The sequence below is a fragment of the Pongo pygmaeus genome, chromosome 13 (assembly GCF_028885625.2).
Source record: "Pongo pygmaeus isolate AG05252 chromosome 13, NHGRI_mPonPyg2-v2.0_pri, whole genome shotgun sequence".
Classification (NCBI taxonomy): Eukaryota; Metazoa; Chordata; class Mammalia; order Primates; family Hominidae; genus Pongo; species Pongo pygmaeus.
The window spans coordinates 18,024,848-18,042,448 of NC_072386.2; the positions used below are offsets into that span (position 1 = coordinate 18,024,848).

A 17,601-nucleotide genomic window follows, 5' to 3' on the forward strand; every position below is an offset into this window, starting at 1 on the left:
TGGTCTCTAAGATCCCACATTTTTAAAAAGACCTCCAAATTGTACCCCAAAGTTACTTGTAAACATGCTCAACTAAGCATGTATGTGTGAGCCACACTTAAACTTCAGCCATGATGTGTACAATAATCATTGCAGATAAGGGTTTTAAGAAAGCACTTTTAAATTATTTTCAAATAGGGCTACAAATAAAGGCTATTTACTATTTCATTCCCAAAGTCAGTAACTTAGAAGACTAGCTCCTCTGAGATTATTTTGAAAACCTGAATTTTATAAAGCAATAAAATTAGAAAACTTTGGAGACACAAAATGACATTCTACAGAGTTAAAATTAAAGACCTTTGCTGTTCCCTTTACATTAAGTTTTGAAAACCTGAAAATACTGAAAATTCACTTTTAAGTATCCTGAAAACAGACCTGTAAGCATCTATCAGCCTTTCTTTGTTGTTGTTAACAAACAAACAAACAAAAATCGAATTGTATTAGTCTGTTCTCATGCTGCTAATAAAGATACACCCAAGACTGGGTAATTTATAAAGAAAAAAGGCTTAATGGATTCACAGTTCCACATGGCTGGGGAGGCCTCACAATGATAGCAGAAGGTGAAGGAGAAACAAGACACGTCTTAACATGGCAGCACGCAAGAGAACCTGTGCAGGGAAACTCCCCTTTATAAAACCATCAGATCTCGTGAGACTTATTCACTATCACGAGAACAGCATGAGAAAGATCTGCCTGCATGATTCAATTACCTCCCACAGGTTCCCTCCCATGACACGGTGGGAATTATGAGAACTACAATTCAAGATGAGATTTGGGTGGGGACACAGCCAAACCGTATCACTAATTCACAAAGTAGAAACATATGTTACTCAAATACCAGACCTAAAAATCCTACTTAGGGACAGATATGGGGTATGAAGTTATCTTTTTTAGTCAAAATTTTAAGCTATGCAAAAAATAGCAGTGGGCACTTTGGATGACAGAGTCACAAATAATGGATGTTTATGTTTGGATAGGTGTTTGTTTGTTTGCTTGTTTGTTTTTTTGAGACAGAGTCTCACTCTGTTGCCCAGGCTGGAGTGCAGTGGCACGATCTCGGCTCACTGCAAGCTCCGCCTGCCGGGTTCACGCCATTCTCGTGCCTCGGCCTCCCAAGTAGCTGGGACTACAGGTGCCCGCCACCACACCTGGCTAATTTTTTGTATTTTTAGTAAAGACGGGGTTTTACCATGTTAGCCAGGATGGTCTCGATCTCCTGACCTCGTGATCCGCCCGCGTCAGCCTCCCAAAGTGCTGGGATTACAGGCGTGAGCCACCGCACCTAGCCAGGATAGGTTTTAACTTCTTAATCACCTCTTACATCAGACTCCTATACTCTTAAGGTTTGCCCTGTATACCACATGGCAGAGCTTCCAATGGGGTCCTGTTCTGCGTTCCAACTGGGGCTCCCTGAGCAGGGAGGCCTCCGTCACCTCCTCACCTGGCTGTGCTGACCAGGCTGCTGACCCCACTCCTGCCCTACCTCTGCCATCTTCCCCTCTGTTGGTCTTCTGCATGCTAGCTACTTCCTCTATTATTTGTACTACAAGTAAATTTTTCACAATCGATGTTGTGTTTAGTTGAAGAAAAATAGTGTATACTTGTTGATAGTCTCTAGATCACTTAAATAGTTCTTATTTTCAAATATTTTGAACTAAAATTATTCTCTCCCTGTTGATATCAAACAGCAGTGGTTTTTAATGTTTTTTAAAATTTGTGGAATCTTCAAGTCAGGTATGATCTTAAGATGCTCCGTTATATTAAGAAGGAAGGGGAGGAGGGGGAGAAGGATGTGGGGGAAGAGGAACAGCTGCTCTTTTAAAAATAGTATGGGCGTGGGCCCCCACCCCAGCCAACCTTGCCTGTCACTCCAACTACCCCTCTTCTGATCAGTTCACACAGGCTTTTCCATGCCTTGGCCTTTGAAATACTTGAAAAGTTGTGATTCTCATGGCCCCTAACTCTTCTCTGAATGCAGACTAGATGCTCATGAACACCATGTAATTATGGAAGTCTTGGCCCTGAGCTGCTGGTGCAGTGCTGGAGAGCCAGGATAGGGGGCTGGGGGCATGGGGAGGGGGGGGAATGCTGCAGATTCTTCCCAGCCCCTCAGGTTCCCCTCAGAGGATCTCTCCAGAGGCCAAATACAGGCCCCTGGGGCTTTCTGTCAACTTCATACCCCAGTTCTCTGCTGGTCGTCTTCCCACCACAGCCAGGAGGCCTGTCACAACCTCCCAGCCCCTCTTCTGCTACTTCTCTGGGTCCCAGGGGAGGGGCACTTGGGCGCTCCCCGCCTCTGTCGCTCCAGCATGGACTGTGGTGTCCCTCACGGCCTGGAAGGTCAGTGTCCTTTAGAATCTTCACTCTTTACCAGGTCCTTAGCTGTGTGCTCAGCAGTGGGCGACAGTGGGCAGAAGCTGAGATCCAACCCTGCTCGAGGCAGAGGTGGGTCATGGCATTCAGGCCAGGCCTCCAGAAGGTCACGCTACCTCTTGGTGACACTCTGTGTCAGGTGCTGGTCAGTTTCCATAGTGTACCCTGCTCCCTGTTCCCCTAACAATCCTGAGAGGCAGGCATGCTAGGCCCCCAATATTATAGTGGGTGGCAGCAGATTCCAAAGAATTCTGAAAGTGTGAGACCTCCAACTGTTCTTTTTCAAGATTGTTTCGGCTAATTCAGGGTCCCTTGAGGTTCCCTATGAATTTTAGGATGGATTTTTGTTTTCTGCAAAAAAAGGCATTGGGATTTTAATAAGAATTGTATTGAATTTGTGGATTGCTTTGGGTCAGATTTACATATTACCAGTGTTAAGATTGCTTAAAACTGCTTATTGCAAATCTAAAAGGCGACAAGATGACCTAAATTAAATGTTCTTCAAAATTTCTGAACCTCTGTCACTATGTGACTGAAGCTGTTCCTGTTTCTTTCTCCTCCCCTCTGTATCTTCCTCCCTGTTTCCCCTTCTTTCTTTTAAAAATGACCACAATATAGTAATAGAGCATGCCATATTTCATAGTTTTATGTATGTAATTGGTTTTGCTAGCCACATGTCAAGTTATTGTATCACTTGGGACAAAGAAAAAAAGAAATGTGTTGAAAATTCAGCTGTCACAGAAACCTAATAATCAGCTGCATGCTAATGGATATATTTATCTAAAGTTTGTCAATATAATTAGAGAACCTGGATGGCAGACCCAGTAAATCACGTCATGTGGGGTTATCTTGCGTATGCTGCTCTTTCACATTAACCTGTTTTTGGTTAACCTGTTTTTGGTAAGACACTTATTTTTTGATGATTGAAAAAGGGAAACAGCAGTTGTATCTGTTTTCTTTTAGGTGCTTGCCCAGCTACTGTGAGCATGGGGGCGAGTGTTCCCAGTCGTGGGACACCTTCTCCTGTGACTGTCTGGGCACAGGCTATACGGGCGAGACCTGCCATTCCTGTAAGCCTCACGCCTCCCTCTCATTTGTGTCAGCATCTCTTTGTCATTTCATTTTGATTAGTTGTTTATATGTATCTGCATATTTGCAATCATGCAAACACATCAGAAGAGATGTTTCAGCACTCAATTTCTAGTTTACTTTTAATCCACCTTATTTAATACAAGGGTGTTGAGACAGTGCACAGAAATACGTGGTACGCATAGGATTGAAAAAAAGCTGGCAAGCAATGGGGAAATAAGTCTAGGAGAATCAGATATAGTAAAAGGTAGAAACTAAATTAAATTAAAAATGCATGATGTAACAGCTTGTTCCATTACTTGAGTTGGACCATACTTTTAATTCTGAGAATCTTCTCAAAGAAAGGTGGAAAAACAACCCCTTGCCAGGCTGTCAATGTTACATTTAAGGTATTTAAAGATTTTTTAACAATCACTGGGAAGATGCAATCATGGGATTGTACATGGTAAAATTTTTGAAGAGGTAATGGGATATCAGCTAGAAACTAGAGGACCTTTAAGGTCTCTTACAATGACTGTGATTTTCTTTGGTGGTGGTGATGATGATTGTAAAGTGAATAATTGTAAAAGTATTCATGTATTGAGTACTTATGCCAGCCCTCTGCTATTGCTTTGCATATATTAACTCATTTAACGCTAAAGCAGCTCCAGGAAGAAAGTACTCTTATTGTCTTCATTGCAGAGTTGAGGACAGAAAGAGGTTAAGTAACTTGGCCCCCAGCTAGTTTGTGGGCAGATGAGGAGCTTGAGCTAAGGAGGTTGGCTCCACAGCCTTAGCTCCAGGATGCCTGATTGGTGGTCCATGCACCAGCAGCACCCACAGCCCCTGGGAACCTGTTGCAAGTAAAGACTCTCAGGCCTTACCCAAACCTACTAAATCAGAATAGCTGGAGATGGGGCCCCGAGTCTCTTGTAACCAACCTTCCTCATGCTTCTGGTAGACATTTCAGTGTAAGAACAGTGTCTAAGGGATGGCATATTCTAACACTTCTCAACTGCCTCTGCCATATTAAAAATCATCTGTCTTTACTGAAGAATCACCCTCTGTGAATTTCAAAGGCCATGCCATTTTATTGACCTCTAACTTGTTATAATTAGAACATCACAGAATCTGAAAAGCCTTTTTTTTCTATTTGTTTTTAACTTTTAAAGTTTTTTATCTGTATATCTCTACTGAGGTTTCTGAGCAACTTCTCCTCAGGAATATTTGGCCCATCCCTGGGTCTTCAAGGAAACAGAGCCAGATGCAAAGTCCTCAGTTCCACTTGCTCATCCTGAGGTCCCACTTGAAACTTTTAAGAACTCTTCTGTGAGATATTAGATTTTCACAAAAACCATAGGAGAAAGGCAGGGCATGGAGGGTTAAAACCACACTTCATACATGCAATGAGAATTCTGCGCTCCCAGCCCTGAGGTTCTGTAAAGGATCTGGGCAAAAGAGGAGACAGTCCAGGACTGACTCTCACAGATTGAAGCATGAAGTACGATATTTGTACTAGAAGGGTCCCTGTTTATAAAGCCGTGACACATTTTCTTTTTTGTTGTTTTTTTTGAGACGGAGTCTTGCTCTGTTGCCCAGGCTAGACCCCAGTGGCATGATCTCGGCTCACTGCAAGTTCCGCCTCCCGGGTTCACGCCATTCTCCTGACTCAGCCTCCTGAGTAGCTGGGACTACAGGAGCCCGCCACCACGCCTGGCTAATTTTTTGTATTTTTAGTAGGGACGGGGTTTTGCTTTGTTAGCCGGGATGGTCTCGATCTCCTCACCTTGTGATCCACCCGCCTTGGACTCCCAAAGTGCTGGGATTACAGGCATGAGCCACTGCGCCTGGCCGCCGTGACACATTTTCTAGGATTTGAGTGGCCTCTCACACCAGAGGCTGAATGTCTTGATAAGGTCATAGAGTTGGTGCAGGGTCCACATCTTTTACTTCTGTGTATCTTTCATCCTCCAGGCGTAGTATCTTACCTAAAAGCAGAAGCCTAATCTTGTGTGTTACCTGACAAATTTGTATCCACCACCACACTCAGCATCATCTGATTGCATTTAATGTTGCAATTAATCTGTGAGTTATATTAGACCATGGTTATTCACTGCAATCAAAATATAACTCCAAAACTTCTGAGGGAAAATATCAGGAGATTGAAAAAGTATTTCAAGTGTCAGTCTCATCTAATAATTGACGGCCATAGGTAGAAATTTGCCAAGCCCACAGTCATTGACTGTGAGACTAGACTGCCACACCTAGTTGAATAGGTTATCTTGTATTTCTAATTGTATAACATATATCAATTACGTGCAACTAATTAATTGTATATAATTATTCATTGTATATAACTCATTGTTTATAATTATACAATTAAAATCAATTGTATTCAATTAATATATACTATACATTAATACATGTATACATTATCATTTAAAAAGCCAAACAATTCACATAAAGCACAAGTTCTAGTCACTCTCCTCAATATTTGTCTCCATTCCAAACCTAGTCTGTGCCCTATATTTTATTGTTATTAATTTGAGTGAATCCTACCAGACATATATAAATATATGTATCTATTTAAATCAATATGCCATAAGTGGCAAAAAAATAAAGATTAGCAATGTCCATCTCCTGCAGATATTAATTCCATACCTTGTACTTGGTAAAACATTTACTTGCACAAATGAAAATACTCAATTACGCTAGAGTAAATTTACATTATATAGGGATATCTTTCAAGAAAGTTTCTCTCCTGTTTTGAATTTCAGCTGTCTTGAATTGTCACTTGCAAAATACTTAGGGAAGTTTCTTTTTTAAATCAGCTTTAATTATTTTTTAATGAAGAGAAGTTGATAGCTTATAAATTCTATTTATCTCTTTAAAATGCTCATTCATATTGTTTTAAAGGAAGCAAAGGGTATAACTGCTGCATAGCTTAAGAAAAACTTTACAGAATGCTTATTGGAAAATACCAGATTATTTAGGCAGTTTAATGTGCTCAGGTATTCAGTTATTACAGGGAGAATGAGGGTTTCTTCCTTAATTATAGGGTTTAATTCTGAGGTATAGTTGCCATGAGTTTGAAAAGAACCATGCTTCAATAGCACGCAGAATTCAGATTCACAAAGTTTTCCTCTCATATCTCTTCAAGTCTTTTACACTGTGCTTCAGAGTTTGCATGCTTTCTTGCCTAAAAGCAAAAGAAAACATTTATGTAGAGAAAGTACAGTCTCTAGACATTGCCAAAAGATTGTCTATTGAAGATAGTATCGCATTCCCACTGTAAGCACATCTTCATGTTTGAACACCAACACAATCTTTCCTTCTTCCTCAAAATAGAAATACACTGTGACCGAATATTTATTCAGCATCTAACAACATCCAACATTTGAATGTATTTTGACTAGGTAATTTTTTTCTCCTTTGTTAATAAAAATAGATTTAATTTTTTAAATGTCATTTTTCTTGCATCTCATCAAATATACTGTCATACACTATAAAAATGATGTTGGGTCATATGTATCACATGTCTGTAATTCAGAAATGCAAACCTTTGGACACTGACTCAACATCTGGAGATATTTTTTCTGGTTCTTATGGCTGGTGTTCTCCTACAGCTCTCTACGAGCAGTCTTGTGAAGCCCACAAGCACCGAGGGAACCCGTCCGGGCTTTACTATATTGATGCAGATGGAAGTGGCCCCCTGGGACCATTTCTTGTGTACTGCAATATGACAGGTATGTTGATAATCGTTAGATGCATCTATCAGAATAGACCAAGGAGAAATTTACCTAGTTGGCAGCATTATTAAAACATGCAGTTTGATAGTGTGTACTTGCTAAGTAGAAGCATTAAATGTGTATTTATTAATTTTGTTGTCAACAAAATTTTCTTGTATTTCTTGTTTGCCTGGGTTGGATTATAGGCAAGATTTAATGCTCTGCCAAGGCATCTCTCTAGCTCCTACACTCCTCATAATACATCTGTTCATGTGCATCATGATAAAATACAAACCTCTGATTCGGTGATTTACATGCTTTCTATATTTAGAAAAAAAAGAGGTCTTTAAAAGTGCTAAGAAATAACATATATAGATAATGTTCTATGTGCATTTTAAATAATTTAGTGATTTTTATGGCATATAATTTTTTCATAACCAAAGAAACTTGATTATTTCTCGTGCTTTAGATACTAGAAATGAACACAGCTTGGGCTGGGCATGGTGGCTCACGCCTGTAATCTCAGCACTTTGGGAGGCCAAGGCGGGCAGATCACGAGATCGAGAAATCGAGACCATCCTGGCCAACATGGTGAAACCCCATCTCTACTAAAAATACAAAAATTAGCTGGGCGTGGTGGCGCCCGCGCCTGTAGTCCCAGCTACTTGGGAGGCTGAGGCAGGAGAATCCCTTGAACCAGGGAGGCGGAGGTTGCAATGAACCAAGATTGCGCCATTGCACTCCAGCCTGGCGACAGAGCAAGACTGCATCTCAAAAAAAAAAAAAAAAAAAGGAAAAAAGAAATGAACAGATTGAGTATAGAAGATTGCACTAGAATGCCCTTTAAATAGTTACATTTTTATAGAAACTTGTTGTCACCTAGCTCTTCCAACTCTCCGGAAAGTGGAAATCTGGAATAAACTGTTCTCATTTTTTGTGCTGACAAAAGGTCAAAAGTTTCATAAATTTGGACAATAACCAAATGGGTCAGCAAGCATCAAGGAAAAAGAAACAAATAACTGAAATCACATGGGCATTTAAAGTGCCTTAGCAAAGATTGCCAAAAAATAGTAAAACTTTACAGGGGACGTTCAGAAGATTCAGAGCCACCTGCTCAGCAATGTGCTGAAGATAAAGAAACACAGGCATTCTGCCATAAGATACCAATTACCTCCAAAATCCCCTGACGCAAACAATCAAAGCAAAGTGAGAAATCCCGTAAAAATGGTCTTGGTGGATATCAAAAGACTCAAGCAAAGTCACAACCAGGAAGGACCTTGGTTGTCATCATTTTAAGATGAGGAAACCAAGGCTCAGAAAAGTTGGTTAGGGAAGTATCTACTGACAAAATCTAGCTAATGATAGGGGAATCACTAAACTCTGGTCTCTTTTCTCCCCTAGAAAAGGTCACCTTCTCTTTAGATGCCGCATTGCTCTATAGCCAGTAATAAATTCTCTAGTTGTACAAATCAAGCAATAATGATTATAAAATGTGCAATTTCAAACTAGTGTAATAGCTTGAAATGTATATATGGTAATAACCTTGAAAAAGCAGTTGCTTCAGAGATTGGAAGTCGGCACTCTGTCTTAAGAACAAGTAAAAAGCCAGGCAAACTGAAAAATCAACCAATTTTTTTAGATCCAGCAGAGAAGTGAGGTCACAGAACAAACCACTGCCCCCCAAAATTGGAGAGACAGGCAGGCTTATATATAGAATGACAGTTTTCTTCCACAAGCACTAACCTTTGAGGAAACCGTTGTCAAGGTCGGAAAACCTAAACTTAATTGACGAATTGTTGGATGTTCGATGTGGACACATCTGAGAGTTAAAAACTCCAGGAAGACCCAGACAGAGAAGGGTCCCCACACTTCTGTGAGTTTTACACCTAGCTTGACCAGGTTCTCACAGTGAATGTTGGAGAAAAATCTCCTCATGCTTCCAGAAAGGGAAGGTGAAAAGGAACCGTCTTGAAGTACACCAGAGCTTTCTATTCTTAACAAGGTCTTTCCTCAAGAGCAAATATTTCACCTAAGCTACTGGTGTTTTGTTTTGTTTCCAGAGCCTAACCTGCCTGGAGGAAGGAAGTTACCCACCTCTGGCCATCCTGTCCCATGTAAGGGCGGTGATGGGAGAGAGGGCTGAGAAGCTTTTGTGAAAGTCACAGCCCAGAGGCACAGGCTCCCTAAAGGACTCAGACCTAATCACAGGACTACAGAACCTTTCCCCTTCCCACACATGTTACTTATAGTACTGCAGGCTTCTTTACAGTAGTTACAGTTACTTTTACCTGGTACATCACATCTGGTTATCAAGAAAAAATTTCAGCTGGACCTATAATCCTATCACTTTGAGAAGCTGAGGAGGGAAGATAGCCTGAGACCAGTTTGAGACCAGTCTGGGCAACACAGTGAGACCCCCACCTCTCCAAAAAAAAAAAAAAAAAAAAAAAAAAAAAAAAAAAGACAGGCATGGTGGTGTGTATCTGTAGTCCCAGCTACTTGGGAGGCTGAGGTGGGAGGATTGCTTGAGCCTGGGATTTGGAGACTGCAGTGAGCCATGGTCACACCACTGCACTCTAGCCTGGGCAACAGAGAAAGACCTTGTCTCCAAAAAAAGAAAAAGAAAAAATTTCAAGGCAAAAAACACACTTTGAAGAGACAGAGCAAGCATTAAAAACAGACTCAGGGCCGGGCACGGTGGCTCACGCCTGTAATCCCAGCACTGTGGGAGGCCGAGTCAGGCAGATCACGAGGTCAGGAGATCGAGACCATCCTGGCTAACACGGTGAAACTCTGTCTGTACTAAAAATACAAAAAAAATTAGCCAGACGTGGTGGCGGGTGCCTGTAGTCCCCGCTACTTGGGAGGCTGAGGCAGAAGAATGGCACGAATCCGGGAGGCGGAGCTTGCAGTGAGCTGAGATCGCGCCATGAACTCCAGCCTGGGTGACAGAGTGAGACTTTGTCTCAAAAAAACCCAAAAAACAAAACAAACAAAAACCAGAGTCAGATATGGCAGGGACATTGGAATTATTAGACCAGGACTTTAAACAACTATAATTAAGATGGAAAAAGCTGTAATGGATAAAGTAGATAGCATGCAAGACCAGATGAACAATGTAAGCAGCAAGATGGAAATTCTAAGAAGCAAAAAGGAGTGCTAGAGATCAAAAACAGCGTAACAGAAATGAAGAATGCCTTTGATGGGCTTATTAGTAGACCAGGCACAGCTTTGGAAAGAATCCCTAAGCTTAGAGATACCTCAATAGAAACTTCCAAAACTGAAAAGCAAAGAGAAAAAAAGACTGAACCCCACCCCCTGCAAAAAGAAAACCCAGAACATAATATCTGAGTACAGTGGCACAACTACAAAAGGTGTAACATACGTGTAAAGAGAATTCTAGGAGAAGAAAGAAAGAAAGGAACAGAAGCATATTTGAAGAAATAATGACTGAGAACTCCCACAAATTAGTATCAGACACCAAACCACAAATCCAGGAAGTTTAGAGAACATTAAAGAAGGAGAAATGCCCCCAAAACTCTACCAGGCATATATTTTCAAACTATAGAATTCAAAGATAAAAGTAAACTCTTTTTTTTGAGATGGAGTTTTACTCTCGTTGCCCAGGCTGGAGTGCAGTGGTACAATCTTAGCTCACCACAACTGCGCCTACTGGGTTGAGGTGATTCTCCTGCCTCAGCCTCCTGAGTAGCTGGGATTATGGGCATGTGACACCATGCCTGGCTAATTTTTGTATTTTTAGTAGAGACAGGGTTTCTCCATGTTGGTCAAGCTGGTCTTGAACTCCCGAACTCAGGTGATCCACCCACCTCAGCCTCCCAAAGTGCTGGGATTACAGGCATGAGCCAGCGTGCCCGGGCCAGGTAAAAGTAAATTCTTAAAAATAGTCAGAGGAAGAAAGCACCTTACCTACATAGGAGATAAGTATTATAGTGACTTCTCTTCAGAAATCATGCCAGCAAGAATGGAGTGAGATATTTAAAGTGTGAAAGAGAGAAACAAAACAAAACAAAACCTTCTTCTTGAGAAGTGAAGAAATAAAGATTTTCTCAGACAAACGAAAGGGTCAGTTCTCTAAAAGAGATAACCTTAATACGTATGCTCCTGACAACAGAACACAGTGGATCTTATTTTCTTTTTTCTTCTGGGACATATAGGAATGGGTACACCAGATGCTGGGGATTTCATATGCTATATTGAGTAAATTTTAAGTGCAGACAATCCCCGTTTACAATGGTTCTACTTACAATATTGCGATTTCACTATGTGAAACCATATGCATCCCTATTTCAAGTACCCATACAACTATTATTTTATTATTATTATTATTTTGAGACAGAGGCTTGCTCTGTCACCCAGGATGGAGTACAGTGGCACGATCTCGGCTCACTGCAACCTCCACCTCCCGGGTTCAAGCGATTCTTCTGCCTCGGCCTCCCTGGTAGCTGGGACTACAGGCACGTGCCACCACGCCTGGCTAATTTTTTGTATTTTTAGTAGAGATAGGGTTTTACCATGTTAGCCAGGATGGTCTCGATCTCCTGACCTCGTAATCTGCCTGCCTCAGCCTCCCAAAGTGCTGGGATTACAGGCGTGAGCCACCACGCCTGGCCACAACAATTATTATTATTTTGTTTTACTCTCAGTACAGTAGTTAATAAATGACATGAGATATTCAACACTTTTATTATAAAATAGGCATTGTGTTAGATGATTTTGCCCAACTGTAGGCTGATTTAAGTGTTCTGAGCACATTTAAGTTAGGCCAGGTTGAGCTAGGTTCAGTAGGTCACATGTATTAAAATGCATTTTTAATTTATAATAAGTTCATCCGGATGCAACTTCATCATAAATTGAGGAACATCTGTACTGTTAATTCCAATCAAAATCATTAAATTAAATTAGCTTAATTTTCAAAGTTGGATATTTATTTGAGCAACAGGAGTGGAACAGAGATGAGTGTGTTACAGTTACCCTCCTTCTGGGCCAATGAGACAGCCTCCAGTGTGTTCTGACTCAACCACACCTCTGAACCCCTTTCCACATTTAGCCACTGTTATAATTAATCTACTCAGGTCCAATTCACTTGAGCCCAGGAGGTCGAGGCTGCAGTAAACTATGAAGGTGCCACTGCACTCCAAGCTGGGCAACAGAGGGAGACCCTATCTCTAATAAAAAAGAAAAAGAAAAATATAAGGGTTATATTAGATGCTCTTTAAGATCCTTTCCAGTTCCAATATGGTTATAATCAATTGAAATAAATTGTGAGCAATTAGGGAAACCACAGTGGTCTATGTCCTTCTTTGGGTCTTTTACTACTGATACTATAAGAAGAAGTGAGTCAACTGGAATTTTATAAACACAAATGCATATCCTATAACGTCCCTGGTTACTATTCTACTCTTCAGAAAAAGTTTTACAGAGGTATTCTCAACAGTTCCCTTCTCAGTACTGAGGGCATTTCTATGATTACATCTTGACCGTGGGTGACTGCAAATCTATCATACTGCCCATCAGCCTATGTGAACTACTCCGGACCATCATTTCTCTCCCATTGTACAACAGATCATGAACACATGGCCACAAATGGCGTGTGGTTGGCCATCTTCAATGCCCAACTTAGTGGTCCATAGGTTTTTCTATATTTGATTCAGTTGATAGGAAAACTCTGAAGGTGAGAGTAGGTGATGTGCACAGAGTAACACCAGGTTGTAAAAATTCTAACGTGAGGCCAGGCGTGGTGGTTCACACCTGTAATCCCAGCACTTTGGGAGGCCAAGGCGGGTGGATCACCTGAGGTTGGGAGTTCAAGACCAGCCTGGCCAACATGGTGAAACCCCCGTCTCTACTAAAAAAATACAAAAATTAGCCAGGTGTGGTGGTGTGTGCCTGTAGTCCCAGCTACTTGGGAGGCTGAGACAGGAGAACTGCTTGAACCCAGGAGGCAGAGGCTGCAGTGAGCTGAGATAGCACCACTGCACTCCAGCCTGGGCGACAGAGCGAGACTCTATGTCAAAAATAAATAAATAAATTAAATTAAAAATCTAAAATATAAAAATAGAGCAATATTAAAGGAAGAACCCATGGAACTGAAATTACCATAGGCACACTTAGAGCCTCCTTTGGTGAGTACAGTGAGTGGAGTGATAATTTAATTTAAAATTGCATTCGTTATTTAAATTTGCAGATTTTTTTCTGTACTTGTGGCTCATTTGTGGATATCACACCTTTGCTCTCCATGGGTTCTGTGACTAAAGAGATATTTCAGTAGCATGGCTGGTTTTCTTTTCCTTCTTTCCTCTAATCTCTGTTGTTAGGCGTGCGTAAGTAACAGTAAGGCTGTGAAATTTCTCTTACACACAGTTAGCAGCCAAGCCATTAAAAATCCTGAGATGTGAAGGGCTGGGAGGGTGATTTCTCAAGGTAAAATGTATCACATTGTTTTGTTTCGTAGTTCTTAAAAAATCCCCATACGAATGTTTCTTCGTTTGGAAAATTTTTATGTAAAATGTCCATTATTCTAAATACATCTTATTAGAGGTTAAAAAGGACCAGACAGCACCAACATAGTAGGATTAAAGTGACTTCAAGTCTGGTGGGAGGTCCATTGTTGGGAACACTGAAGAACTCAAGATGCACTTCTTCCCTTGTGAGATTGTGGAGTCATTTTGTTTTTATTTCATCAAAACAATATAAGTAATCAAGTGGCAGAGATACATCAGAAATTATGTCAGCGGGCAGTCAGATGCCCAGGTTCACCACCTGGAAAGTGCTGTTAGAAGCTCAAGGCCTCCGATTCCTCTGGGCTTGGTCACTGATGGAGAAGCTGACATAATTAAACCACTTTATTTTAATAGCGCTGCTTCCTATTATACCCGTGAGTATGTGCGTCACCTCGTCCCAATATATATCTTTTATAAATTTATTCGATAATGAAAGAAATAGAGGCACATACAGATGAGGAAAATGCAGATGAGTTTAAAAAGATAAAGGTCCAGGCAGTAACAGTTCGGCCCCATGCTTGTGTTGATATAAAAAAATGGTTTTAACAACTCAAAAGTCATTGCTTACATGATACATTTTTAGGCATGACGTCACAAAAGTTTGGTCATCAGTTCTCCCAATATGCTTTCTCTTAGAGGCTGAGTTCTGGCTCAGTACATTCTTATACAGGTCCAACTCCTCAAATCGGGGCAAACATGCAGTCATGTAGATTTCAATTAAACGTTAATTCACATGAAAGACGCGTCTGCTTTGCCTCTTGCTGCTGGCCTCTGCCGCCCAGTGATGCCTCTCCTCTGCCCGTTTCTGCTCAGCAGACGCCGCGTGGACTGTGGTGCGGCACGGTGGCCCCGACGCGGTGACCGTCCGAGGTGCCCCCAGCGGGCACCCGCGCTCGGCTGCGTCCTTCGCATACGCAGCGGGCGCGGGGCAGCTGCGGGCCGCGGTGAGCCTGGCGGAGCGCTGCGAGCAGCGGCTGGCTCTGCGCTGCGGGACGGGGCGGCGCCCGGACTCACGAGGTAAGCGCCGCCGCTGGAGGCTACAGGGGCTCACCGGGTCGGGGCGCGGCCCTTGGGCTGCGAGATGCCTTTCAGGGAGAAAAGGCCAGGGTCCCTCCCGTGGCTCTTAGTTCAAAGGCCTGACCGCTCTCTCCTCTTCCCGCTCTTGATTGGACCAAAGAGCATTCAAGAGCGCCTTCCTGACCGTTGAGAGACGTTCAGCGCGTTCATATGCAGGACTAGTGACTTGTCCTTTCTTAATCAAGGGAAGTTTTGCTAATAGCTTATGCCTTAGCTTTCCGTTCACACTGAGGAGATAATGGCTGTAGGGCAGGCTGGGTCTAACAGAGTTCTTCATGAAGACCAGTGGGAACCGGTAACCTCCTTACTCTTCTCAAAGTCTTCCTCTAAATCTACCTGGAACGTTTGTTTCCTCCCTTTAGATTAACTGACTATGCCCTTCCTCAGCCCCGCCACTTTGACTGTGGTCTGGGATGAAATAATGACTAGGGTTATTAAAACCTTTTGTCAGTGGGTGTCTCATTTTTTTGAAATTATATCTTGAGAAATGTGTACCTTAATCTTCATATATGGAAGTAATGTTTTGGAAACTCTGCCTGCATCAAAACCGTCTTCTCCTAAGTCAAAGACCAACTTCTCCCTCCTTTCCGGAATCCCCACAGTCCCCTGCAAGACTCACCGCTGCTCCCCAACAGTTTCCATATAGTTTCTTGAAATCACTTTATTGCTAATTATAGTTAAATACTGAAATTTGCCTTTCATTTTTTTAAATTTAGCAATCCCAAATAGTATATAGGCGGGAGGATCACTGGAGCCCAGGAAGTCCAGGCTGCAGTGAGCTGTGATTGCTTCACTGCCTCCAGCTTGGGCAGCAGAGCAACACCCTGTCTTAAAAAAACAAAAACAGTATATGTTGGTAGCATAATAAAGCCACTCAAATTTCACTCTTAAATTTTCAATACAAAATCTTTAAGTTGGAAAGTGGTGTATGACTGTCATCTGAAGGTGGTTTGCGCTGATCCACTAACCCATACCTGCATTGCCTTCCCTAATCCGTTTGGCCAATCAGCCCCTGGAATATGCCAGACCGTTTCCTCTGCCTGGATTGGCCTCTCTGTCACCCAGGCTGGAGTGCAGTGGCACGATCTTTGCTCACTGCAACCCCCTCCCCTCCCGGATTCAAGCGATTCTCCTGTCTCAGCCTCCCGAATAGCTGAGAATATGGGCGGGTGCCGCCACGCCCGGCTAATTTTTGTATTTTTAGTAGAGGCGGGGTTTCACCGTGTTGGTCAGGCTGTTCTTGAACTCCTGACCTCAGGTGATCCGCCCGCCTCAGCCTCCCAAAGTGTTGGGATTACAGGCGTGAGCCACCGCGCCAGGCCCTCACACTCTTAAATCTTACCCACTGTGCTAGACTGGTGCAGTCCGCATCTGGGTCCCTTCCCAGGGTGATCCCTCTCTCCTCTGGATGCCTGCCAGCCAATTTGGTCTAGTAGAAAGAGCAAAGGTCTGGTTGCATTCAAAGTTTGAAGTTCAAATGCTAAGTCTGTCACTTAGCAGCTGTGTAAATTTAGGCCATTCTTTTTTCTCAGACTCTGTTTCCTCTTTGATGAAATGGACCCTGTAGTACTGATCTCATGGGGTTTCTTTTATAAATGAGATAGCTTACATAAGTTCAGTAAGTAAGAAACTCTCCTTCCCAGTTCTCCAGTTTTTTAAAGTTGACATTACAAAACTTAATTATTTGTTAGTTCATTGCTGTTGAATGAAGTGTAGCCTCGGCTTTGGAATTGTTTAAAAAAAAAATCCCCAGGTGATCTTTTGGAAACTACTGGGCTAGGGGCTAAAATAACACAAGAAATGGAATATTCTACTCCCATCAGTGATAATTTCCCCTCTTTTGAAACGATAATTTAAAAAAAAATTGGAGATAATTGTAGATTTACATACACTTGTGAGAAGTAACAGAGAGAACCCGAGTAGCTATTAAGCAGCTCCCCCCACCCCAAGGTGACATCTTGTAGAAGTATAGTGCAGTATCACAGCCGGAATCTTGACATCCATACAGTCAAGATACACAGTATTTCCATCAGCACAAGAATTCCTCCTATTGGCTGGGCGCGGCTGCTCATGCCTGTAATCCCAACACTTCGGGAGGCCGAGGTGGGCGGATCACGAGGTCAGGAAATCAGACCATCCTGGCTAACATGATGAAACCCCGTCTCTACTAAAAATACAAAAAAGCCGGGCATGGTGGCGGGTGCCTGTAGTCCCAGCTACTTGGGAGGCTGAGGCAGGAGAATGGCGTGAACCCGGGAGGTGGAGCTTGCAGTGAGCCGAGATGGCACCACTGCACTCCAGCCTGGGCGACAGAGCAAGACTCCGTTCCGTCTCAAAAAAAAAAAAAGAATTCCTCCTATTGCTCGTTAATAACCACTAATATGTTCTCCATTTCTATGGGTTTTTTTAAATTTCAAGAATGTTATGTAAATGAAATTATATAGTATGTACTCTTTGTGATTTATTTTCAGTCTGTGTAATCCTCTCTAGATTCATTTGCATAGTTGTGTATATCAGTAATTTGTTCCTTTTCATTGCTGATTAGTAATCGGTGGATGGATATACCAGAGTTTATTCACTCATTGAAGGGCATCTGGGTTGTTTGTTTACAGTTTGGGGCAATTATGAATAAAGCTTTTATGAACATTGTGTACAGGTTTTGTGTGAACATCAGTTTTCATTTCTCTGGAATTAATGCCCCAAAGTGCAATTGGTGGGTCATGTGGTAGTTGCATATTTAGTTTTATAAAAAGCTGCCAAATTGTTTTCTAGAAGGGTTGTACCATTCCCAC

The 17,601-nt window shown here is 42.1% G+C and overlaps 1 protein-coding gene across 1 annotated transcript in view; it reads left to right on the plus strand.

Annotated features, from left to right (window-relative positions):
• The window catches only part of LOC129044594 (contactin-associated protein-like 3), a 237,117-nt gene that overhangs the window by 159,472 nt on the left and 60,044 nt on the right, over window positions 1-17,601 (plus strand). Inside the window, 3 exon segments of the mRNA XM_054502601.2 lie at window positions 3,376-3,482; window positions 7,107-7,226; window positions 14,549-14,749. Of these exon segments, the coding sequence (XP_054358576.1) occupies window positions 3,376-3,482; window positions 7,107-7,226; window positions 14,549-14,749 (428 nt within the window).